Here is a 24,804-nt window from a genome sequence, read left to right on the forward strand (position 1 = left end):
TAAAAATACACACACATGCACAAACACACACATTCATATAAAAATACACACACACACACACACACACACTCATACACACACACACGCATACATATACACGCATACTCTCACACACAAGTACACACTCACACACACATTCATATAAAAATACACACACATGCACAAACACACACATTCATACAAAAATACACACGCACACTCAGATACAAATACAAACACACACAAGACAGAAATCAGAAAAATGTGTACTGCATTTATGCCTCCTGAGGTCAGAACTCGAAGCATTTTAAACAACTGCAGACCATGCTAATAGCTTGTTTTCTGATTTGCGACGCATCTTTCTGCAACCTCCTGCAACGGCAAATCAAGTGTTCCTCAAACCAGGACTGCAATCTGGCATATTTATTAGGGTAACTTTTTTTATTTTTTTTAACCTAGATGTTGTTTTGGAAAACTGTTTAAACAGGATGCACCCCACCCCATTATTTATTTATTTGTTTAAAAGTATGTCTCCTCGCTGAGAAATCCACAGGGCTGACTGAACAAATCTGCTAAATAAATGTAATGAACAAACTGACTGACTCACTCAATGAGTAAATAATGTATTTATGACACACCCCATAATTAAAGCCCAACATTCACTGAAAAATGGAATAGAAAATATTTTTTCCTTAAAAAAATAAACAGTCAACGTGCAATGTGCCCAGTCCAGCACACACGGTACCTGGAAAAGTGAAGCGCGCCGACTTTCGCTCTGAAAAAACCTGAATCACGACGTCTAACAGCTCAGCGGTATCTTAATGCACGCGCCCTCGCCCATGAAATTAGGAGCGGAGAAGGAAATTCGGTCTGAAAGTGCAGCTAATCTCCCCTGCCCAGCAACGCTGAGCTCCAACAACCAGGTTAAACCAACTCATCCGCAGAAGTGATGTCATGGGAACAGTCGGGATCTCTATACGCACGTGGGCTGAGCGGCAGGGACAAGCTATCCAGGGGGGGGCGGGGGTGGAGTTCATTACCCTTCATTGCACAGTCAGAATAAAATACGTCACCATGGTGGGACTCAGGACGTTTCGCCCTTAATGTATTTCTGCAGCCCTGGACCCATATATACATCCTGCCAGTGAGCCACGCCCCACAAGCTGCCTCTTCCTTACTCGCTTCCTTCTCAAGATGCAGGCTTCTTAGCAGCCTCAAGAATACCTAAAAACTCAACGGGTGGAAGAGCGTTCCTCTACAGAGCCCCACTACCGGGAAACACCCTTCTAAACTCCATAAGGGAGACAGGCAGTCTCAATACAGAAGTGTTCATTAAACGTGCACCTTTATGGCCAGGTTTAAAAATGCTTATAGTCTGTGGACGGGGCAGGAGAAGTCGATGGCCGTTGAGTATTTTGGGGTGTCGCCTGTCGACAGGTGTGATCCCACTTTTCCTGGGCTGGCTCCTGCTCCGCAGAGTCTCGTGACTGCGTGGATTTTCTGTCTCTGTCCTAGTACCTGTGCAGCTATAGGTTGCTCCTGGCGGGGGCGCTTGTGTAAGCGTCTCTGATTGGTGTCCCTGATTGGAATCTGCGGCACCTCTCTACCTGCATGTACATTGTACCCCCCATACCGCCACCGAGGCAGTTTCTCCAAATCCCGAGTGCCGTCATCCGGACTCCCCCGCCTGCCCACCCCGCTCACCATCGTTGCCTACCCCTCCCTACCAGCGCCGCCTGGCCTCACCCACCAACTCGACCGCCATCTCGTGACTGCCCCCTAGCTGCCGCTGATTCATTAACGTGAACATCGACTGATTGACCACGTTGGTCATTAAAATCCAAACCCTGAGCTGGCCAGAGGAGTATGGGCCTCCCCCCTTGAGTCTGCTTCCTCCCATGGTTTCCTGCTGTCTGTCCCAGCCAAGTTTTTCCTTGCCACCAGTGCCCTAGGCTTTCTCTTGTGGAGGTATAGGCCAAGGTCCATTGCAAGGCGTATTGCGACAAATGCTTGCAAAATGCACCGGACAAATAAATCTGATTTCATTTGATTTGATTTACTCAATTCTGCAAGGAAAAGAAAAACAAAACAATATATGATTCTATGGAATTGGAATGGAATTTTCCACCCCCCCTGCAATGCTAAGACTCCATACTCTGGCTCTCCCTTAACAGACAAACCCTCAAAAGTAGAGACGCACAGAAAACAACTTATGCACAAGTAGATCTCATGGCCATTGGCCATACCACGTACTACAAATTATATGCCACATATCCTTATATCACATACAGTATCACACCCCATACACCATATACCATATACATAATACACACATTTACATAATTGTGTATCACCTATCCTGTCATACAGCATGCTTGCCTACAGGTTGTCAAGCATTGCTTTACTATGGACACTTTCCAGAAATGGCTGAAGAAAAAACAGTTTGTTTTAGCTTGCGGCGGTTCTGTTATTACAGGGGTCTGTCGCTCTGGTCCCTGGGAAGCTGCAGGGTCGGCTGGATTTGTGTTGTTTCTCTGCTCTTAATCAAGCAGTTACAGCAGCTGATTAAGCGCTGACTGCGCCTGGGAGCTCCACAGGGCAATGTGCAAGAGCCGATTGCGTCACCCAGGGTATGAGTGGGTTCAGTTAGTTAAGGATGCGTGCTCATCACCATCTAGCGACCCCCACTGGGCAATCGGGTGCCTGCATGGGAAAGCCACACTTGAAAGGTCTTCCTCTGACTCCACTCTGTGCGAGCTTACCTGGAGTCAGCGGTGTGAAAAGAAGCAGCTAGCGACACCATGTGTTTCGGAGGAGAATCGTGGGGTTTACACTCTCCCAAAATGGCAGTGGGGTTCTCAGCATGAACGCGTCTGCAGTTGCAGACGATCGGCCATTCCAAATTCGTAAAAGACTGGAGATGCTCAGCGCCATACTGGGTGTCAAATTTATAAAAACGAAAGATCACATTAAATAAAGCAGCTGCTTACACTGTTATCTCACCCCAGGGCTCTCCAGGTTTAGGATCTCAAACCCCTGTGTTAGACAAGGCAAATCTGGGCCCAGGCCTAGACCTAGAGCCAACTCCAGAAACAGGTGCGCCTTCAGCAGAGAGCAATGAATTATGCGAAAGAGCAGCCTCTGGCTCCACTCCCGGTGTCAATAGGGTAGGGGTGGGTGTGGGAGGTGTGTGCCTCCTGCACATCCATGGCACTACCTAACCCCCCATCCCCCCACCCCCCCACGCCCCAGCTCCCTTACTGCAACTCGGAGGGAAATTATTTCCCATAAATGGCCACACGCTCTCCCTTGTGTTGGGGGAGGTAGGCACGTCTGCATCCGTGCGCATCTCAGCCAAAAACACAAAAAAGGCAGTGAGCGGACAGACAGAGAGCGAGAGCGAGAGAGAGAGAGAAAAAAAGAAATTATGAGCGATTAAAAGAAAAGAATACATAACTGGAGGGGTTTTTTTAGCAGAAAGGTCTCCTGGCACGAGGAAGGCCCAGGGGCTATAGATGGCCCAGCACAGCCAGACTCCTGGAATTCCCATACCTCATGTCGGAGGAAGGCGGTCTGACAGAGCTCGGCTCCCAAGGGGGGGCTCGGCCAGATGTGGAGAGAGGCAAAGTGGGCCGTCTCACCTCAGACATCACCCCCGACAAATTAATCAAGCCATTAATAACACGGGGGGGGGGGGGCGGGCCCGGGGTCTGCAGGGGCCGCCGGCCTCAGACCTGAGTCCGTCGACGTTCAGTATGAGTAAATCAAGAGGCCTTCCTAATAGCTTCCAGTCCCCACCTTTTAACGGACCCTAATCTGCGTCTGAACGCATTCCTGTGGCCCTATCGCACCGCTCCTGTCCCTCACAGCGCGCTGCCTGTCCCCCTTAATTTAAACTCCAGAAACGAGGGCCAGGCCAGGAGCAGGTGGCAAGGCTCAGGGTTGAATCTTACCCAGCATGCACCGCTGCTTTCTGAGCAAGATTATCCGGGTTACTGCCAAAACCCTGCCCACTTCTATGAGACCATGGATTAGGCCTAGTCCTTTGATTAGCTGGTTCTTTCATTTTTTCTGTTAATTTCCAAAGGCCATGACAAAATTAACTGGTTGAGCACTGTAAGCAGCGTTATATCTCCTCCTGTCCTAAAACATCTCACGTGAGAGATGCTGGTCTTGGTCTCCTCTGGCAGGAGCATAAAACCTTTCAGGAAAGCTATGGATTACAACCCTGTTGTTTGCCCCGACTTAGGTTTCACCAACCGTTGAAAAGTATATTTTTATATTTATATTGCTGATATACATGGCTGGTATGTGAGCCAGACTGCATGGTCGATTCCATAGTGTAGTGGTTATCATGTCTGCTTTACACGCAGAAGGTCCTGGGTTCAAACCCCAGTGGAATCATCCCTTTGTCTTAAAATCAGTCAAAGCCTGGCCTTGTTTTATGCTCTTCAAAATACAGTGCATGCCAGTGAATTCCCAAAGGCCCTCACAAAATTAACAAATTGAGCACTGTTAGCAGTCTTAAACCTCCTCTGGTCCTAAAACATCTCATGTGAGAGACTATAGTCTTGGTCACTTCAGGCAGGAGCATAAAACCTTTTCAGGAAAGCAAAGGATTACACTGAGAACAGAGCTCAGTCCTGCACAGGGAAAATTCTGGGGATTTTGCAGAGCAACAGTCACCATAATCTGAGATTTCTGAGCCTGGTTGAAATTACATTTTAAAAAAATGAAAATGACCAAAGTGTGTGGTCTTTTGGCTGAAGTGTAAAAGATTTAATGACTGAACCAGTGCTGTGTTGTGAGTAAGGGTCAAACTTTGGCGGATGTCATTGAGCCACCAATTTCATTGCCTGGTTGAATTGTAAAAAAAAATAAAAAATGTAAACATTCATCTAAAGAAACGTTCATGCATTTAAAAGCATGAAAATTATTTGAGTCTGTACAATTACACAAAGCCTTTGGGCCTTGGACCACACGGCAACCATGAAAACAAACTACAGTGACTGTAGAATCAAACCTCTAACACACTGACCCTGTGAGCAGAGTTGAAACCAGCACAGGGAACCCCTACAGGAGTTCACGTTTTTTACCAGTTGGTCATCATGTCAAGTCAAGTCAAGTCTTTTATCTCACAGTGGGAAATTTCATTAGGCTCCAATATGCAATCCATAATTCATTAAAAAACAACAACAACAACAGCAACAACATTAGCATACAGTACACAGTGAGGAAATACATCTCCGACAGACAACACAAAACAATATAGATACATAAAACATGGAAAATAGAAAGTTTTCCTGGCTTATAGTTACTTCCACTATGTGGAGAGCCCATTATGCAGATGGAGCCCGGATGGGATAAAGGAGTCCAGCTAGCATACAGGAGATAGCGTTTTTTGTCCTTATCCTGAGCTGCAGGACCCACCCACTATCCCCATGGCAACGCCTCCTCAGCTGACCTTGCAGACCATCCAACCCACCTGTTCAGACTGCTTTTGAGTTCCTTCCCATCAGTACCCCCTAACATGCCAACCTTTTTACCCGATTCAGGTTATGGCTTTCGGGAGGTATTTTGATGGTCATAGGTTTTCTTCTTTGGGCTTGTCTTTAAAGGTTTTCTGAAATGCACAGGAATTGGCATGATGACAGGGTTTGTTTCAAAGCTTTATGTCAATGAGATGATTCCACTGGGGGTTGAACCCAAGACCTTCTGCATGTAACCAATACACTATGGAATCACAGTGGAAAGCCTAGTCATGGTGCCACAATGTAGTCGTAGTTTGAATCATCTTCAAACGTTTTTTGTTGACATTTCTACCAGCAATATAAATTAATTTAATCTTGACAAAAGTCAATATGTATTTTGTATTTGTCTTTTGTTCTTTGTTAGTATAGTGCAACAGCATGCGGGTGTGCTGTGATGGCCGAGTGGTTAAGGCGTTGGACTTGAAATCCAATGGGGTTTCCCCGCGCAGGTTCGAACCCTGCTCGCAGCGTTGGTTTTCTTGGAAATTAATAGGAATGAGAAGAACTACAAGGGTCAAGTTTCAGAGGTCACTGGCTCTCCAGGACCAGGATGATGAGTCACTGGTTAATGTGATGATTAGGCTGTATTTACCTTGAACAGCAGGCTCTGGTTGAGGCATCAATGTCTGAATGCTTGACAGACACATCTGTATTTCTTCCTGCTTAATCTGTTATAGCGAAACTTTAAATAAAATTTAAAAAACCCCAAATCAGGGAATGCTGTTGAGCTGTGATGGCCGAGCGGTTAAGGTGTTGGAGTCTAAATACTATGGGGTTTCTCTGCGCAGGTTCAAACCCTGCTCGCAGTGCTACGTTTCTTGATAATTAGTAGGAACAAGCAGAACTACAAGGGTCAGGTGTCAGACTGAAGTGTCAGCTGGTTTTTGTAGTTTCCTTTCAATCAGCTGCCAATTCAGGCTTTGAGAACAAGGTGTGTCCATTTCTTAGCCAGTCAATGACTTAAATGAATCACTGCTGCCAAAAACACCTTGAAAACCAGCAGACACTGGACTGGAGTTTGAGACCTGTGGGGTAGGCACAAATGCAGACAATCTCTGCATTGACGTTGACGTGAACATATCGGCTAGTTCAGCCAGGAGGGAGGTGCACAGTGCCAGATCAATCACCCTTTTCCGTGGGAAACACTTTCTTGTGGAGCCCCCACATGTCTCTCAGACTTATGAGTCACTTGCGGAAAGTAGCAAGTTGCTACCAATGTGACGCTATGTTTCAAAGAGCATCAGACAAGGGTAGGCCTTGATTGACTTCATAAGAAAGTCATGATTCCACTGGGGCTCAAACCCAGGACCTTCTGCATGTAAAGCAGAGGTGATAACCACTACACTATGGAACCATGCACAGACCAAAAAGGTCAAGCATCATATTGTAGCACTACTTCAAAACAATAACATTGACATCGTCTTGACAATGGGCCATTTTTACCCGCAATATTAAATCTTGAATATTTTACAAAACTTTGACACATTGCTGAAAAACCACAAAAAAGCTGTGATGGCCGAGTGGTTAAGGCGTTGGACTTGAAATCCAATGGGGTCTCCCCGCGCAGGTTTGAACCCTGCTCGCAGCGCTATTATTCTGAAATTAGGCTGTTCACCACCACATTAGATATGACTGAAAGAAATAGAAGACAAAAGATCATGGCAAACTCCATGAGGGCAGTTGTTCTTACTATGCATTAAACAAAAAAACGCTATTTGACATATTGTGCACATCTATCCTGACAGGTTTACTGATAGCTGCAAGCCTGAAAATCAGTGTTATTCATACAACTGAATGTTATCAGGGAGAATACAGGTTATTTATGGCACATTATTAAGATGAGTCACTAGTGGGCGCAGCGGTCTGGGAGGGCAGTCGCGTGTTCTGCGGGGGGGGGGGTCTGCATGTTTTAGGCACGCCAGCCCGCCAGAGGGGTGCAGAACGTGGAGCCAAGTCCGTGACTGAGGCCCCCAGGGGCAGGCGGGTGGGGGGAGGTCGGCCCGCGTGCCAAGAACTACAGCCGCCAAAATGCCTGGGACTCCACCGGGCCCCGCGTTTTATTATTATCACAACTATTCTTTAATTCCCCAGTCAGTGACCATAAAAGGCAGAGTGGTCTACAAAAGACACAGAAAAACCAAAAACGTTACGCTGCCCCCCCCCCCCTCCCCATCCCTCCCGTACCCTTAAAATAACAACAAGGAAAATATGACACAACGATATGTAACATGCCGAGTTTGAATCCAGCTCCTGGGGGGCTTGACACGGCCTCTCTGCACTTTTGTACAGTGGATTGTAGATTAACAGCTGTTATTGCACATATAAGATGTCCACATCCATTCCATACAAGACACCAGAGCAGCTGGGCAGTTAGGAAACCGAGCCACCAACTTCAAGTTGGTACCTCAGACACACAGGAGGAGCAGACCTGAACGGCTGTAGTTATACGGCTGGATAACTGCGTGAGTGGACAGAATGTTAAAAACATATGCTGTATGAGCTCTGATTAAGACTGCCTTCTAAATGCCAAAAAGTTCTATAATCGAATCTCTCGAGTCTGTTTCACGGTAACAGAAAATGACATGACATGCCCTTTAAGTTTGTGATGCAAATCGCAACTCAAATACAATAACAAAGGGTCACAGCAGTGTTAGTTCAGAGTAAACAGTAAGGTCTTGTGTACTTACCGTGTATATGGAAGGTATGTCTGATTTCTGTCACTGCTGATAACATGACATAATCAAAGATAGTACCTACCTGTCAAAAACACTGACTGAACATTGTAACTGACTACCATTAAATGTTTTAAATACATTATTGAAATTTACATTATATGACTCAACCCTTATAAGCTCAATTGATTAAACACAAAATGCATATAAACAAAAAGGGAAACTGTTTATACTGCCAACATGTAGGAATAAAACTTCTTATTTGTTTCTCAAACTATGTTTACTGTTTCCTTTTAGGACTACCAATGACAGCTGATGGTGATTTTACTTTTCTATCATCAAAAAGGTGGTCTCATCTAAATGAGATTCCAACACATTACCAAATTTCACGAATCAGTTTATATGACCTCTAGCCCTGGTGTGTTCGGCGGACGAAACTAACTCAAGCGACATGAGTTTCCAAACAAATAGTATATTTCCGCCATCTAGTGGTCACCCTGAACATTGCTAAAATCTGTCTCAGAAAAATCACATCTATAAGGTCATTGTAGGCCAAGCTCAGAACGACAATGTCCACGTATTTTAAAACCTAAATAAGCACAGGTATGATCACATTTTTAAATGCAATTATTGTGAACCAGCAAGAAATGATATATAGTACGAGTCTGATCTGTACAACTTAATTAAAATACAGGTCCAGGCCTGGACATTAAGCTCAAATACTTGCCCTTTGGGTGAGTGATCAGGCATTTTGCTTTAGTCCAAATTATTATTTCACTTTCACAGGATTAATAAGACTATAAAACCCATTAAATATAATGACGTGGCCAAAATGATATTCTATCAACTTACAATTTGTTCCTGGCTTTCATTTCTCCTGCGGCTTCACTTAGCCTACTAAGAAGCTAGCCTACCGCGCCTACTGGAATAAGTCTTGGGAAGTTATAACGCTGAACCACTGAACAAAAAACCTAAGGTTTTTTTTACAACATAAAAGTTGCGAGAGTAACCAGCTAATTAAATTGTAACGCAATGAAAATATTTGTAACGTAAACCTGAGGTAAGAGCAGGGTGCCAGGTCTTCCACAGCAGGCTGTCCCAGCAGTAATTTACAAAACGGACTTGATTCCCCTCAGACACCGAGCCCGCGGAAATTCTTCAGGCCAGTTCGAAACGAATGTCCTCTCTGATATTTCTTCTTCTTTTTTCATTTCCATCAATGTTACCACGCATCTCTGTATGTTTTCGAGGTTTCAGAGAACACTTCGCCAGTTTTAGTAAACAACTTCAGCTAGTCGCTTCCGCTGCAAACAAGCCGTTTAAATTAAGCCATCACTGTCTCTAGGGAAGGAGTGAGCGCCTATTGGTGGATCGCTACTTCAATCATGTTGGTAAAGTAGACGGAGACATTTTGGATCTAAATTAAAGACGTTATAACTATAAAATGTCAATCAAGCATATTACTTTACTTCATATATTTATTTAATATTACTATTACACAAGAACTGCGAATAATTTTAATTGCCTAATCACACATATTGCCCCCAAACGGGCAAGCTTGAATATCGAGGTCTAGGCCTAGCCTAAATAGGCCCATGTAGCATGCCATTGTGAAATGTTTTAATTGTAGAATTAGAGTTTAGCTAGATTAAGTTAATCTAGCTAAACTCTAATTAAGTTAAAATTTAGGATTGGCATTCCAAAAATTCTGACTTTTTATGCTGAAGTGCAGCATACTTACAGCCACCAGAGCACGCACTCGAGTCCCATTTGTTTTCGCAATCAAGAATATGTCCGTCCTGGTGCCCCGTAGTACGACGTCATCAGAAAGAGACTGTTGAACACAGCGGCTTCTGGGTTTACCATGGCATGGTGAAGAGCGTTTCTGAATTCCTGACCTTCAACTAACTATTTGATCCAAACCTAAAGGTATTCTTAACGTAACTATACAACATTAAGGACCGTTATTTAATCGTTGAGATATGTCGTACAGTAGATTTGTTTCACGACCTCGCTGCAGTTTAGCAAGCCAGCTAAATTAAAGGTTTGCAGCTTCTTGTCTGCTAAGCACCTTTGCACGTACATGTACCTTGCAGTGAAATTAGCTAATTGCGTAGTGTTTATTGTTTAATTTTCTATGCTAGCTGGCTAACAACGTATATATCCATCGAGTTGTTCATTATATTGCCCACTAGCGAATTAGCCAGCCGAAGTTATTTGTTAAACTGTAACACGTTATAGTTTCAAACTGTTTTCATGGCTGGTACTTGTCCCGTCATCCGTATAATTTTTTATGTCAAAATATATTTTCCTGTGTTGAGGTATGTTATAGCGAATACATTAAATTGGCTAATTTACCAAACTTGTAACAACGTGGCTAGAAAGGAAAACAATGTTTATAATGCCCCTGTCGCTTCGAGTAAAGCAGGGATAGGCTTTGCTGATAGATAGAAATACAGGTATGGATGTGTCAGTGTTGTTCTATATATTTTTTGGTACATGTGAGTTTAACGGGAGATTTCCATCAGCAGGTTTTCTGAAATTCACGCGATATGTCCGTGAAACACGCGTCTGTCCACGCAAAATGGGTCATTGGCAGAGTCATTGGAACGAAGATGCAGAAGACCGCTAAGGTGCGCGTGACCAGGCTGACGCTGGACCCGTACCTTCTCAAGGTAACCGCCAACCTGAATCGGTCAGCGATGCCAGCATCTGTACCACCCAGTAGATTTCCCGTGGCAAACCTGTCAGTAGGAAACAGCCTTTTTCAGGACCAAATGAAGTCCAAACTGATTTCCATCTTCTATGCAGTTTACATGTTTAGTTCCATGTTATGTACTGACTCTTTTTACATTGTTGTAAGTTTTATCCCCTCATGTTTCTGAGAATACTGTCTTTCATTGCAGTACTACAACAAAAGAAAGACGTACTTTGCACACGACCCCTTGGAGCAGTGCACTGTGGGAGACATAGTCCTGCTGAAGGCCTTGCCGGAGAGGAGGACCAAACACGTGAAGCATGAACTGGCAGATATTGTGTACAAGGTGGGGAACGTGGTGGACCCACTGACGGGGAAGAGGGTAGCAGGAACCACTTTCCTGGAGCCCCCCTGGGACGACACGCAGGCATCAGCCAAATCTCTGACTGAGAAACTGCAGGAATTAAACATCACAGCCTCGGACTCTCCAAATCACTGATAGCTGGAAATACCCCACCCTACCGTGCCCTGTGAAATAAATGTATTTTTTAATGTGTGTTATGTGACTTCATTGTCATGAACTGTTGTGCTTCCCACGCAAGTCTTTGTCACACGATTTCAGAGATCAGATTAAAATCAGTGCTGTACAGTGTGTTGGTTGTGCTGAACTGGGTAAAGACGCCATTTCAAATATCGCCATGGTGATTAAACGACCATCTGCTTCTTCCCGGTAGCACCTTCCTTGTTCCAAGTAGAATTACAGTAATAAATCCTTTGGGTGAAAAAACTGTCTGCATTTTAACTGCATTTTTGCACATCTGTATTTTTTGCTGCTTAGTCTGATATATCAAAACTTTTAAAAAAAACACCAAATGTTAGAACAATATTGAGCTGCGATGGCCGAGAGGTTAAGGCGTTGGACTCGAAATCCAATGGGGTTTCCCGCGCAGGTTCGAACCCTGCTCGCAGCGTTGGTTTTCTTGGAAATTAATAGGAACAAGCAGAACTACAAGGGCCAGGTTTCAGACAGTGTAGATCAGGGCTGTCAGACTGAATCCTAAGGGCCACAGTGTTTGCGGGTTTCTGTGGTTTCCTTTCAGTCAGCTGCCAATTAAGGCCTTGAGAGCAAGGTGTGTGGATTCCTTAGCCAATCAGCAACTTAAATGAAACACTTGTGCTGAGAACACCAGCAGACACTGCAGCCCTGCTGAACTGGAGTTTGGCACCTGTGTGCGATGGCTAATCCAGCCGAAAGGTCATGGGCACAGGACACTGGCGCTGTCAACCCTACGATGAGAGATGAGCTTCATTGACTGTTGGTGTCAGTTGTTCTCAGAAGTGGAAAGTCCAGGGGTCAGAAAGCAAAAGGTCCTGCCATGTCTCTTCCAGCCATGAACTGTGCCAGTTGATTTCACTGATTAGTTCTATGTCCTGTTGAAGAATTGTCCTGATTAGAAAATCCAGGTGACTGGAACAAAATACTGCGGAGGACTTTTTGAACAGGAATTTTACACTTCTGGTGGTACCATGGCAACCACAGTTGATGAATCATGACCCCCTGGTCTTTCATGCCTCCTTACCTGTTCCTCCACAATGTTTCTCTGTGCATGGCAAGATGGAGAGAAAATTGTGAGTGTGTCCTTTACTGGCTCTGTTCAGGAATGAGTATGCATCATCATTGCTCACTACATACTTTGCTAATCACAGAAATGGAAAAGGCTCTGATTTATTTGTATAAACATGCATGTTCACTTCTTTTAAATATTTTTTTGGGCTTTTTTCAGCTTTGTTAGACAGGATAGTGTAGAGAGACAGGAAGAACTATACTAGGAGAAGAGAGAGGGAGAGACATGCAACAAAGGTCGGTGGTCGGACACAAACCGCCAACATCGCGGCTCGCAATGAGCATGTGGAAAGCGCTCTATGGGCTGTTTCACTGGACGCCCCATGCATGTTCATTTCTAAACATGTTAAAGGACATCCAAGTAAGGGAGGCTTTGTTCTGTAACTCAAAAACGTCAGTTTCTCACCGGAACAAAAATGATATTGGCACTTTGTAATCTAATTCCCCTATCTCAGGCACATAAAAGGTAATTTGATGCCACTGTAGCACATGCTGGACTACAGTCTCAGAGACGTTATTGTAATCGATTTGTTAAGATTCTTGTCTGCGTGACTGTATTGTTGAACCATGATTTTATCTGAAGAATTCCATCATCTACTGAGCAAATTCCACCAGACCTAATGTGTTAAACCAGATATTTGTGTTTAAATTGTATGTTGAATAAAAGGTTTTAGTTGTGGGGTTGTATGGCGACAAAATATAAATAGCAATATAGGTGTTTGGTGCAGTTTTCCAAATACTTTGGGGTAAATATACACAATTCGTTTCTAGGATGGGATATTATGAAATATTTGTTTCTGAGTTGGAGCAAGTGACATTGCTTCCCTCTGGTGGCGATGTTCAGGTACCACAGTACAGTACAAGGTCCACTGTTGTGGCAGGAACGGTTCAGGGGTATTCAAAGAAAGATGGCGACTCGAGTCCTTCAGAGCGTGGGGAATGGCCTGAGTCAGGCACGAAACAGGGTGCGAGCGGACGGACAGGTCTTCGTCGCCGTCAGGTAGGAATACATCTCTGAAAGTCTACTATACAACCTGGAGAGATTGAGGCAAGCAGTCACGCGTCTTGTCTGATTGCCGTGCTGCAGCGGGTGGGTAGTTGCAATCCGCGCCTCTACCAGCAAGCAAGTTATGGTTAGTTTGTGTTACAGATGCATATTGGAGGTTTGCAGATTCTCTAGATCGACAGTATTGTCGTCAGTGAACTAGTCACGTTTGTGTAATTATATTTTGTTCCTACGTGACTCTGTGGCAGTGTAAGAGGACACAAGAACAACTGTTTTGCAGGAAGTTTTCCGAGCTTGCAAGCTACCTTTTGCAGACTGTGTATACGTAGCTACAGCTAGCAAGCTAGCTGCTGTATAGCCAACCGTGTTAGCTCAAGGTCATTATATTTAGAATAGCTACCTCTCCTGCACTCGGCATACACGTAACAGGGTTATTGTCGACTGCAGTTTTATACGAAACACTCAGTGCTTTCTAATGATTTTGGGTGTGCTCTTGGATAGTCTAACGTGTGACTCAACAGTGATTTCATTCAGAGGTCTGTCAGTGTCACGGCTAACTAGCGGACTGGCAGGCTAGCCAGCTAACATACTCAGATTTCAGAAAATTGTGTAGTCCTTGAAGAAACTGCAACGTTAGTCTTTGTGTAAAGCTGGTGTAAAAACTCTTATTAATATAAAGGAATTAGACGGCCGGTTAACCTGCTCCTGGCAAGCACGCTCTTTGAATGCAATGAACTTAAGGGTAACGTTAAGTTACGATGACGTTACTCAGTGGAACAATAATTAATTCTGAGAAACAGTAACTAAAACAAACACAAAGCAGCTGCATCACGAGGTTCAACAGTTCTTCTTAACACGTGTAGGGTTTAATCTGGAATTCATGCAAGAGATTAAAGTTGGCTGTCCAGCCGGAACAGAATAGATCTTGGCTAAACTTCTTTGATACTTACTTAATCAAGTTCATGCCACGAGCCATTGCTAGACCATAATAAACACTGGCATTGCTTGCAGTTTTAGATGGCGCTTGGTGGGTTTGAGGTTACAGCAACGTTAGTTAGTTAATGTAATTAATGTTGTTGACTGACATTAAGTCACGATAGCCCGGTAGGCTCCGGCCTTGTCACCCACAGTTGAGACGACCTTTGTTTTCTGGGGGTAGAGAAGAAATCGGGGGTGGGGTGGAGGAGGTGTCTCGAGTCACAGATCTGCTATTTAAAACGTTGTGTAATCGCTGGTATAATTGAACTTTAAATGTCCGTCATTTAATGTTCAATTATAAAACAGCAATTGCAACCATCCACCCGCAGGTGAGACTGTCGACACAAGCTGACTCCAGGATTAAATGTGTAATCATTTCTTTGTGTGTTGATTATATTCACTTTTTAGGGGGCTGTCCGCATCTAATAATAGAAATCGAGAGGATAGCTGGTTCAAGTCGCTCTTCGTCCGGAAAGTCGACCCCAGGAAGGACGCGCATTCTCACCTGCTCGCCAAAAAAGAAGATAGCAACTTGTACAAAATCCAGTGTGAGTTTAGGGGCGGGGTGGAGGTGGTGATGGTGATTGTAATGGGGGGTCATTTACTTCTATAATTATTTGTAAGACACAAAGCCTTGATTGTTTCTTTTTTTGGTTATTTGTTCTGGAGAACGGATTAAAGATGTGGGGGAAAATTTTTTTCCAGTGGTTTTGTTTAAAGGATAAAGTAGGCTATGTAGCAGGTTGGATTATCTCTAATTCTAGTGAATTATTTCTTTCTTAGTTCACAATGTAAAGCCGGATTGCCTGGATGCCTACAACAAACTTTGGTAAGATGACCGTTTTCTTCAACACTAATTCTGCAATATACAATAATTATTATTATTATTTTTTTTAAATAATTGCATGAAAGAATTTGGGGCAAATGCTACTTGTGGGTAAATATTACTGACGTCAGTAACATTACAAATCGATGGGGTGAATGCACTACCCAGTCTATGATCAGAACATACATTTTGGCCTGTATATGCGTAAAATATTTTCACACTACCTTATTAATTATTGATTTGGTGGTTACGCTTATCCAGATCAATTTACAAAGCTCTCTTTGGCAGATGTGTAGCGTACATAACATATGGTTGTTATGTGTCCTACACACAAAGGATTAGTGGTAAGACTGGTAAGATGGGTATGTGCTGTTAATATTTTTATTAGCAACTTGTGTTTAGAAATTATAATTAAAGTATTACCGTCTTGTAGCTTATGCATTCTGCCTAAGAGTATTCCACACGGACATCTTAACCCTGTGTTGTGCTGATGTACACAAATTGCCTAATAACGATCTGTGATTTTGATGCGTGTCATACTGGATCTAGTATGCGTAATGAAGGGGCGTCATTACATTACATTACATTACAGGCATTTAGCAGACGCTCTTATCCAGAGCGACTTACACAACTTTTACATAGCAATTTACATTGTATCCATTTATACAGCTGGATATATACTGAAGCAATGCAGGTTAAGTACCTTGCTCAAGGGTACAACGGCAGTGTCCTTACCCGGGAATCGAACCTGCGACCTTTCGGTTACAAGCGCAGTTCCGTCCGAGCGTCAGAAATGTCAGGTCTTTTAATAGGGCGTTAGCACAGAGTGCGGAACACTACACCACTCTTACGCGAGAAAGCCGTTGGTCTCGCGCTCGTCTCGCGTCTTCCAGAATGTCCCGCGGATGCTCGATTAGGTTCAGCACTGTTGACTGAGAAGGTCATCGCGCGTGAATAATATTGGTGCCGTAACGCTTTAACCCTGCGAAGCCGCCTGGTGCCCTGTGGAGATGTCATCTAGAAAGACGTCCCTCTTTGCAGGAAGTAAATTCTGTAAATGTTGGGTAGCGATTGACTTAAGCGGAAACCTGAACGGTTCCAGTGTATTCCAGCCCTGCTTTGAAAATGAGCCCCATACCATTATGTAACCACAATGGCCCTTATTTGATTTCACTAGGCATATATTTTGGCAGTAAACTGTATGCAGATTTTTCGTTCCCTCCGGGACTGGAGTTAAACCTGCAGACACTGCGGCTCTCTAGGACTGTGGTTAAACCTGCAGACATTGTTGCCCTCCAGGACTGGAGTTAAACCCGCGGACACTGTGGCCCTCCTGTAGTGGAGTTAACCTAAATGTTACAAAGACACAATGACAGGCCTAAGCACGCAAACACGTCTATGGTTTGAAGCTGATGACATCATTGTGGATGATTGTGAGTGTTTAGCGTTAGCCGTGCTAACGAGCCTGGCTCCATTTCCCCTGCAGTGAGGATGTGCTGCCTGCGATTCACGCCGACCCGCACTACCCCTGCGAGCTGGTGGGCACCTGGAACACCTGGTACGGAGAGCAGGACCAGGCAGGTAAGACCCTGCACCTGTACCTGCACCTGTGACACACCACATATGCACACGTACATACACACTCGTACAAACATGCACACTCACACTCTCTCTCACACACACGCACACACGCGCGCACACACACACACACACACACACACACACATCGTTGTGTTCTCTCTTCTGTGCACAGTTCATCTGTGGCGGTATCGGGGAGGCTACCCAGCGCTGACTGAAGTCATGAACAAGCTTCGGCAGAACAAGGTCAGCAGCCTGTAGCCGTAAATGCTCCTGTACCTGCACAGCATTGGGGTGTGTGTGTGTGTCTCTGAGCTTCAGCATTGGGGTGTGTGTGTTTTTGGGTCCCTGTAGGAGTTCATGGACTACCGGAAGGAGAGGGGCCAGATGCTGCTGTCCCGTAGGAACCAGCTCCTGCTGGAGTTCAGCTTCTGGAACGAGCCCGTCCCCCGAGCCGGACCCAACATCTACGAACTGCGGTCCTACCAGCTGAGGGTGAGCTCCGCCCCTGAACACCGGCCCACAGCCCTAATCTCCAAAACCCTTCCCCAAAACCATTAAACCTCCAGCTTCCCTTCAACCATAAAACTCCACTACTAAACAAGAAAGATCTCTGAAATGAGGACCCTGTGGTTGAACAAATCCTGTCCCTCGCACCCTCTCCCCACACCCCCCATCCTCCGTAACGTTGTACCCCCAAAATCGTCTGATTTACTCTGGTTCTTGAACATTGACACTGCAGTCCAGGAACCCTAAAAACCCTGCACCTCACAACCCGTCCATCTCTGTATTCATAGTATAGATTTTGGAATAAAGCCCCATGCTGCCCTTAACCCTTCAAGGTTTGAGGTCACAAATGTGTGATTCTTTACTGAACATTCCAATGCTGATGTCACAATCACTTATAGTAACTGAAAGCAGTGTTGTTCTAGAACACTGACTTAGAATTTTGGGAAAAAACAAACATTCTTAAAAAACCTGCTCTTCAAGGGGAAGACTCCTGGCCCCCATCATAAATAAAGTCCCCTGAGATGAACTCCCTCTGAATCGCTGGTTAATGTTCTGTGTCTGACGCTCTGTCTTTCAGCCTGGGACCATGATTGAGTGGGGAAATTACTGGTAAGGCTGCTCTTCCATCCTCAATATCGTTTTTTAAATTTTATTTATTTTTAAAATACAAGATAGCTTGTCCTTATGAGTCCTCTGTAGTTTAGGGGTCACAGTTGGAAATCAGTTGCAGATGAGCTCCACGCTTCCATTAGGCAGAGTCCTGTCAAACAGAGGGCTGTGAATGTGGAACTGTTTTGCCAGGTCACATAGCCATCAGGGCCGCTTTGGGTGCGACGCAGAGCTGGATTACCTTTGGGCTGCAGGGAAATGGCACGCCTGTAGGCTGTGAATGTTCTGTGCTCGTCATTATGCCTCGTTATGCTGTAGATGGGCCGAACAGCCTGTTCTCCTCATTATACATAACTGTGTTCTTACGCGTCTGGTGGAACTTGGACAGAACCGTGACAAGAATCTGTTTACACGGGGGCCAGAATAATCCAACCTGCGGCCATTTTATTTTGTTGTTTTTGTTTTGTTTTTGAAAAATGCCTTTTCTTGTGAACAACAGGCTTTTTAAAGTCTCATTGCCTCTCTGCAGATGGTAATTACTGAACAAATGAGACTGGACACATATCCACTCCCTGGGCATATATCTCATAAGTATATACTCCACAGAAGGCATGAACGATTGATATCGGTGAATAATACAGACAAATGCATATCTTAATGTGATTCGCCAAATTTGTTCAAAATGTTAATTTTTGCCTGCTTAAATGACAATTAGAAAAATGAAAGTAAATCTGCCTGCCAATACAACAAAAATGTAATTGTTGGAAAAATGATTGCTGAATTCTGGAATCGATTCAATTTTGGAAATGGACTGAAATTCAGGTGAACTTGAGGTGACAAATGACAGAAGTATAAGGGCCAATTGGAAATGTGATGTATTAGATCACTCCAGATTTCACTTGTGGTTTCTGAGGTAAGGTCTTTAAACTTTTCATTTGATGGAACGCTTAAATTCATATTTGTTTATGTTCAGTGTCACAGTCATTTTAGCTGTTATAGAACATGTTGGCCATTACGTTGGTCACATGGTTTGTGGGCAGCGTTACTAGTAGCTGATTATGTGGTTCACAGTCTAGACATTCATGTTTACTGAGACCAACAGCACAGCATGCCTCACCTGGGAATCAAACCTGCAACCTCTAATCTGTGGATCAAGTCCCTTTGCCACTGCACTGCACAGCTGACAAGATGCAAAACAAGACAAAATTCTCTCTTTTACGTTTTAGGCATTCAGCTGACACTCTTTGCCATAGCGACTTCCAGCGAGCATAAAATTATATAAACAAAATGGTAAAATAGACCATTGTTAGCACACTGACCCAGATCGAGTTAATAACAGGTGTAGCTGTGTTGTGGTTTATCTCTCTGTGATGGTTGAATTAATGTGAATACCTGCCTCCCAAAACATCTGGGTTCCACCATAACATAATTTTAATGAATTTATTATTTATTTATTTAAATAATTTCTAGTTCATTTTCATTTATTCATTTTCATCTCTTGGAACCCTTTACGTTTAGTCTGTTAGATTGTTTTTTTCTTCTGTCATCAGGGCTTCATTGAAAAAGAGACCCAGTGTCTCAATGTGATTTCCCTGTTTAAATAAAGGCTCACAAACTGCCAACTATGCTGATAAGACTACCCAGACCAACTGCCTTTTTCAGCAAAGCATTTGACTGGGGTGTATTCTTGTGCTGTGATTGGGCAGTGTGGGGTCTGTGCTGTGATTTCATTGGGCGGTGTCTGACGTGGGGGTGTGTCCACAGGGCTCGGGCTATTCGGTACCGGCAGCAGAACCAGGAGGCGGTGGGCGGGTTCTTCTCCCAGATCGGGAGCCTGTACATGGTGCACCATCTCTGGGGTAGGGAACCAAACGCCTCCCGCTGCCTTCATTTGAGTCGCACACCATGGGTTCAGCCTTGACTTTTAAAGGCTCAAAGTATAAGGCCCAGGGGCCTGTGTCACAAAGCAGGATTACTGAGTTAGCTGGATAACTGCGCTGAGTAAAACCCGAAACCCTCCCAAATCCTGGAAAGTGGACTGTAGTAAAAAGGGCTGTTCTGGGTTTTACTCAGCGCAGTTATCCAGCTAACTCAGTTATCCTGCTTCGTGGAATACCCTCCAGGTCTTGTCTGCAAGCGTGATTTGAATGTTGTTAGACATTAAAAATTGTGCTCATTACTAACAAGATTTTTGATCCTTTTTTAACAAAAAGAAAAAACTTTTCTTAGAAGCAAGTTGTTCTAATTGCATGTGGTTTTATTGTGGTTGTTTTGGCTGTGTTGTGGGTGCGTTGAAGTTGTATTGTGGTTGCGTTGTGGTTTCCTTGAGGTTGTGTTGTAGTTGTGTGGTGGCTGTGTTGAGGTTGTGTTGTAGTTGTGTTGAGGTTGCATTGTGGCTGTGTTGTGGCTGTGTTGTAGTTGTGTTGTGGCTGTGTAGTGGCTGTGTTGTGGTTGTGTTGTGGCTGTGTTGTAGTTGTGTTGTGGTTGTTTCTCTGGGTCACACTCCTGGTTCTATTTCAGCTTACAAAGACCTGCAGTCCAGAGAGGACACGAGGAACGCTGCCTGGCAACATGAAGGCTGGGACGAGGTCGTATATTACACAGGTGAGCAGGCATATAGGTGTGTATATTACACAGGTGAGCAGGTGTATATTACACAGGTGAGCGTGTGTACAGGTGTATACATTACACAGGTGTACAGGTGTGTATATTACACAAGTGAGCAGGTGTTTATATCACACTGATGAGCAGGTGTATAGGGTTGTATATCACACAGATGAGCAGGTGTATAGGGTTGTATATCACACAGGTGAGTAGGTGTATAGGGTTGTATATCACACAGATGAGCAGGTGTATAGGGTTGTATATCACACAGGTGAGTAGGTGTATAGGGTTGTATATCACACAGATGAGCAGGTGTATAGGGTTGTATGTCACACAGATGAGCAGGTGTATGGGGTTGTATATCACACAGGTGAGCAGGTGTATGGGGTTGTATATCACACAGGTGAGCAGGTTGCGCCAACTAGCTTAGCTTGGGCATTTCAGATTCAGAGAAGGGGACCAACACGAAGAATGAATTACTGCTGTAACTGTAGAATCCTGCACTTTTGGGGTCCTCTCTGTGCACTATACGGCAGACTGAAAAGGGGAGGGTTTATAAAATGCATAAACTAACTGCAGATCCAGCACTTCCATACGCTCATTCCAAATTTCAGACACTTGCACGACCTTCAGTTTTCCGCATGGAGGGAAGAAGCGTCTCCATGGTGCTCTCTGAGTTATCGTGTGCCCCTGAGAACTCGCAGTGACTGTGTAATTACTGTCGAGCAAACGCCCCGGGCGCTGGATACAGAGTAAAAGAAAGAAGGAAACTTTGTTTAAGAAGCGGTGTTGTGAAATAGGAACTCGTTCGATCAGGCAAAATAGACATGGCTCTCTCCCCCTCCCCCCTCGCCCGCCTCAGCCCCCCACCCCCCCTCCCCCCAGCACCCCCCTTTCTTGGTTCCTGGGCTGCCCTTGTGGAATACTGATGAGGAGGAATATTGTTCCTTTTCTCTCTCTCTCTTTTTCTGGTTTTTTAATTAAGAAGCTTTTGAACACTGATCCAGATCCACACACTTTAACAATCTTGTGTGCACACAGACATCTTGCATCATCAGTTCCCTCAGCTCTGTAGTGGTACTGTCAAGTAAAATGCAGAGTCCTCACTGTCCGTGTGTTTGTGCGTGAGTGTGTGTGTGTGTGTGTGTGTGTGTGTGTGTGTGTGTGTGTGTGTGTGAGAGAGAGAGAGAGATAGCGAGAGAGAGAGTGAGTGTGCGCGTGCATGTATGTGAGACATTTAAACTGAATTTTTTTTTTTTTCTTATCCTGCGTAGTTCCTCTCATTCAGCACATGGAATCCAGGATCATGATTCCTCTGAAGAGCTCGCCACTGAAGTAGAGGGAGGAGGAGACCAGGCAGATTCCACAGGCAGTACTAATCAATCCAGATGTAACCGCTGTTTGGCACTGCCTTTAAATGATGCCAGCCACTTCTGCTGATCACTGATATTTTTTTTTTTTTTTGCTTTTTGTTTTTTGTTTTGTTTTGGTTATGGTTGTTGATCTTTTTTTTTCTTTTCTTTTTTTGGTGAAACTCGATTAAAACTATTTCTCACTCAGCTCCTTAACCGACAAACAGCCACCTTGTACTTGTAAAAATTGCCGCCAAAACTGAGCGACCCGCGCGAGCTGTGCTCACAGAGAGATGAAAAAGGGAAAAACAGAGAGACCAGAATTACACGGAGATGGAAGAATGAAGGGGGGGGGGGGTAGCTTGGAATCCTGTAGCTTTGGAAATGCTAGCGAGGAACTGAACTGGAGCCTCTGGAATTTGGTGGGGGGGGGGGGCAGCTTGGTCCGTTCCAGCGTGCAGTTTGGAGCTCCAGTTCCAGGCTTTGCACAGGTCCAGCTGGCACCTGTATTTATCTTTTCTTTAAAAATAAAAATAAATAAATAAAATCTAGACCTGAAACTCTGGCCGCCCACCAGAGACGATGGCCTGGCAGCTTGTATTTGTTTTACGGACGCCTTTGTCAGCTGGTAACCCAGCGATAATTTCAGCCGTTGGGAGTCTTATCTATGGGACATATTAGCTACGTGATAATATCAGGTTTGGTCTTAATGTTTGAATTACAGACTCGTCAGTGCTACTGTAAGCCTATAATAATCTTTAAAAAGACTATTTTCTGTGGAAAGAGAAAAGATTCTTAATATGCGTTGCATGCAAAGGCAACGACTTATTTATTTATTTATAAAAGATTGTCATTATCAAGCTGATCACCAGATGGTCACAAAGCTAATTTCTTGTCATTTGCACTGCAGGTGTGATACAAGTGCTCAGTTAAATTGTATACTCTGAGTCGCCGCAGCGCCACCCGCTGGTTGAAAGGACATCGTTACAACGGAAGCTTTGGGGAAATGTCATTAATTGCCGCGCTGCCAGATCCTGGCAGTTATTTCTCCCACAATGCCTCAGTTTTGGCACATGTTGCCATGGCGTAATGGTCTAATACGGCCTGGCTAATTTATTTCATTTTGGCGGCTTTTAAGGGAATTTAATTTAATTTTTTTTTTAACAGTACACTCCGTAGTCTCCAGGAACTCAGGTTTTTCGGCCTAATTCGATGGCGTTCACTCTCGCCCTTGGAGAGCCTGTTGGTTTTTGCTTTCACCTTGAAATCCACCACCAATTCAGAGCCAGGAAACTCGGTGAAGCGAGCATGTAAACCATATCCTTTAATCAAGTGCCGAGTAGCAGTGAAAGCCTGCGCTAGCCATAGCTCTCCATGGGCGACGGTGGACAGCACCGAACTGACCGATGGCCGATTGAAAGGTCTCCCGACTGTACGCCCCGAGCACGCGACGGTCTGGCGTTAGAGAGCCCACTCCTGGAGAGCTGTCGCGTGGCTGGTTTTTTTTTGCCGTCGCCTTAAAAATTGGCAATCAATTAAGACCCAAGAAACAGGGCCATATAAGTTATGTTATTCAGCAGTTAAGTTCTGAGTAACAGTGAACCCCTATAGCTCTCCAGGGTTTGTGGGCACCTGTCCTGAGTGCTAACAGAACATCGAAAGCCACTGCCTTTGGTGTAATCCTAGTGAAGGGTGGGCCGGAACTCGCAGTGCAGAAAAAGGCACGGGGAGTAGGACATCTTTTCATTCAGTTGGTTGTCTTTTATTTTGTTTGACTTGCCCTTGTGAAGAGAGAGCGGTTTTCTCTAAAAAAAAAAACGGGATCTCGAACATCAGTCCCCATAGGGCCACACTGTCTGCTGGGTTTTTGGTCTGTTTCTGTGTTGAGTGTGCAAGCCATTGATTGGCTACACACACCATGTTACCAAGAAGTGATGGGTGAGAGGTTTCATGAAACATATAAAGGGGCGGAGCTATAATGATGTGTCAGCCCCTTTATTTTTTTTAACCAATCAAAAGGGTTTCATTATTGGTTCAATGTGCTGAGTAATTTGCAGCATATGATTACTGATGACGTCTCATTCTTCCATCACTGCTTCCAAGGCCTAAGATGGCTGCTGAGTTTAACATGCAGACACTGCGGCCCTCCAGGACTGGAGGTAAACCTGCAGGCACAGCGCCCCCTCCAGGACTGGAGTTGAACCTGCAGGCACTGCGGGACTCCAGGACTGGAGGGTTTGAGATCCTTTCCTCTACAATGAGGTCCTGCTTCAGAAAGTGAATTTTTAAAAGTACTTGTACAGTGTTTGTAGGTCCCTCATCTGGAAATAAGTACACTTCATAAGAAGGGGCAGTGAACAGACACTCCAGGAAACAGCTCCTGTAGTACAAACGGAAACTGTATTAAATCTTTTATTTGTGGGAAATTAACGCATGACTGTATTTTCTTTTTCCCGTCCAGCGATGGCTGGGGTACTAAAACATTATTTGAGATTTCATTTGATGGGAATTGTTTTTCATAAAATCTGTGTACAGTCCCCCCTTCCTCAATGAGTTTTTAGTTAACGCTGGTGTTTAAAAACTTATCCCGACTGAAACGGCCATTTTCTTTTCCTGTACCGTCTGCAGCCCAAGCTCAATACCGTATCATTTGTTGCTGAATCATACTGTATCTGAAGTCTGTCGATCATCAGCATCACGCTTCTTTAAAATGATAGTGTTAATGTTAGTGGTGGCATGCCTAGTCTTCAGTTCTTCATTTTTCAAAGGACAGCGTCTGGAAAGCTGAGTGATGTGAACTCAACAGCCCATAAATAAAAAGAGATTTAAAATACGAA

At 44.4% G+C, this 24,804-nt stretch overlaps 2 protein-coding genes, 1 long non-coding RNA gene and 5 other non-coding genes across 9 annotated transcripts; 6 read left to right on the plus strand and 2 right to left on the minus strand.

Annotated features, from left to right (window-relative positions):
* Nucleotides 1-4,310: 4,310 nt before the first annotated feature.
* trnav-uac (transfer RNA valine (anticodon UAC)) lies at nt 4,311-4,383 on the plus strand. The gene has a single exon. It is a non-coding gene; the product is annotated as a tRNA-Val (tRNA).
* Nucleotides 4,384-5,898: 1,515 nt separating this feature from the next.
* trnas-uga (transfer RNA serine (anticodon UGA)) lies at nt 5,899-5,980 on the plus strand. Its single transcript has one exon. It is a non-coding gene; the product is annotated as a tRNA-Ser (tRNA).
* An 81-nt stretch (nt 5,981-6,061) lies between these two features.
* LOC135262517 (uncharacterized) lies at nt 6,062-9,474 on the minus strand. The gene is made up of 2 exons (XR_010332238.1): nt 9,238-9,474; nt 6,062-7,142 (listed from the first exon to the last, which is right to left on the minus strand). It is a non-coding gene; the product is annotated as an uncharacterized LOC135262517 (long non-coding RNA).
* Nucleotides 6,792-6,864, minus strand: trnav-uac (transfer RNA valine (anticodon UAC)). Its single transcript has one exon. It is a non-coding gene; the product is annotated as a tRNA-Val (tRNA).
* trnas-uga (transfer RNA serine (anticodon UGA)) lies at nt 7,017-7,098 on the plus strand. The gene has a single exon. It is a non-coding gene; the product is annotated as a tRNA-Ser (tRNA).
* A 479-nt stretch (nt 9,475-9,953) lies between the features above and the next one.
* Nucleotides 9,954-11,436, plus strand: mrps17 (mitochondrial ribosomal protein S17). 2 transcript variants are annotated; one of them, XM_064352898.1, is made up of 3 exons: nt 9,954-10,111; nt 10,711-10,857; nt 11,089-11,436. In XM_064352898.1, the coding sequence occupies exons 2-3, from the start codon at nt 10,735-10,737 to the stop codon at nt 11,377-11,379; spliced, it is 414 nt and encodes a 137-aa protein (XP_064208968.1). In that variant the 5' UTR covers nt 9,954-10,111; nt 10,711-10,734; the 3' UTR covers nt 11,380-11,436. The 2 variants fall into 2 exon arrangements, with proteins under 2 accessions (XP_064208968.1, XP_064208969.1); XM_064352899.1 differs by having other exon boundaries at nt 9,964-10,111; nt 10,714-10,857.
* Nucleotides 11,437-11,770: 334 nt separating this feature from the next.
* trnas-cga (transfer RNA serine (anticodon CGA)) lies at nt 11,771-11,851 on the plus strand. Its single transcript has one exon. It is a non-coding gene; the product is annotated as a tRNA-Ser (tRNA).
* A 1,498-nt stretch (nt 11,852-13,349) lies between these two features.
* Nucleotides 13,350-24,804, plus strand: nipsnap2 (nipsnap homolog 2). The gene is made up of 10 exons (XM_064352895.1): nt 13,350-13,504; nt 14,897-15,036; nt 15,272-15,317; nt 16,801-16,895; nt 17,068-17,138; nt 17,247-17,387; nt 17,980-18,011; nt 19,776-19,870; nt 20,532-20,615; nt 21,890-24,804. Exons 1-10 carry the CDS (start codon nt 13,413-13,415, stop codon nt 21,952-21,954), a joined length of 861 nt encoding a protein of 286 aa, XP_064208965.1. The 5' UTR covers nt 13,350-13,412; the 3' UTR covers nt 21,955-24,804.

This window comes from Anguilla rostrata, chromosome 9, assembly GCF_018555375.3.
Source record: "Anguilla rostrata isolate EN2019 chromosome 9, ASM1855537v3, whole genome shotgun sequence".
NCBI lineage: Eukaryota > Metazoa > Chordata > Actinopteri > Anguilliformes > Anguillidae > Anguilla > Anguilla rostrata.

Excerpts from the sequence above, each read along its gene's own strand:
- mrps17 (XM_064352898.1), top strand. The coding sequence starts at position 10,735 with ATGTCCGTGAAACACGCGTCTGTCCACGCAAAATGGGTCATTGGCAGA. Across the intron at positions 10,858-11,088 it reads TGGACCCGTACCTTCTCAAG|TACTACAACAAAAGAAAGAC; the intron begins GTAACCGCCAAC and ends CTTTCATTGCAG.
- nipsnap2 (XM_064352895.1), top strand. The coding sequence starts at position 13,413 with ATGGCGACTCGAGTCCTTCAGAGCGTGGGGAATGGCCTGAGTCAGGCA. Across the intron at positions 15,037-15,271 it reads CAACTTGTACAAAATCCAGT|TTCACAATGTAAAGCCGGAT; the intron begins GTGAGTTTAGGG and ends TTTCTTTCTTAG. Across the intron at positions 17,388-17,979 it reads TGCGGTCCTACCAGCTGAGG|CCTGGGACCATGATTGAGTG; the intron begins GTGAGCTCCGCC and ends TCTGTCTTTCAG.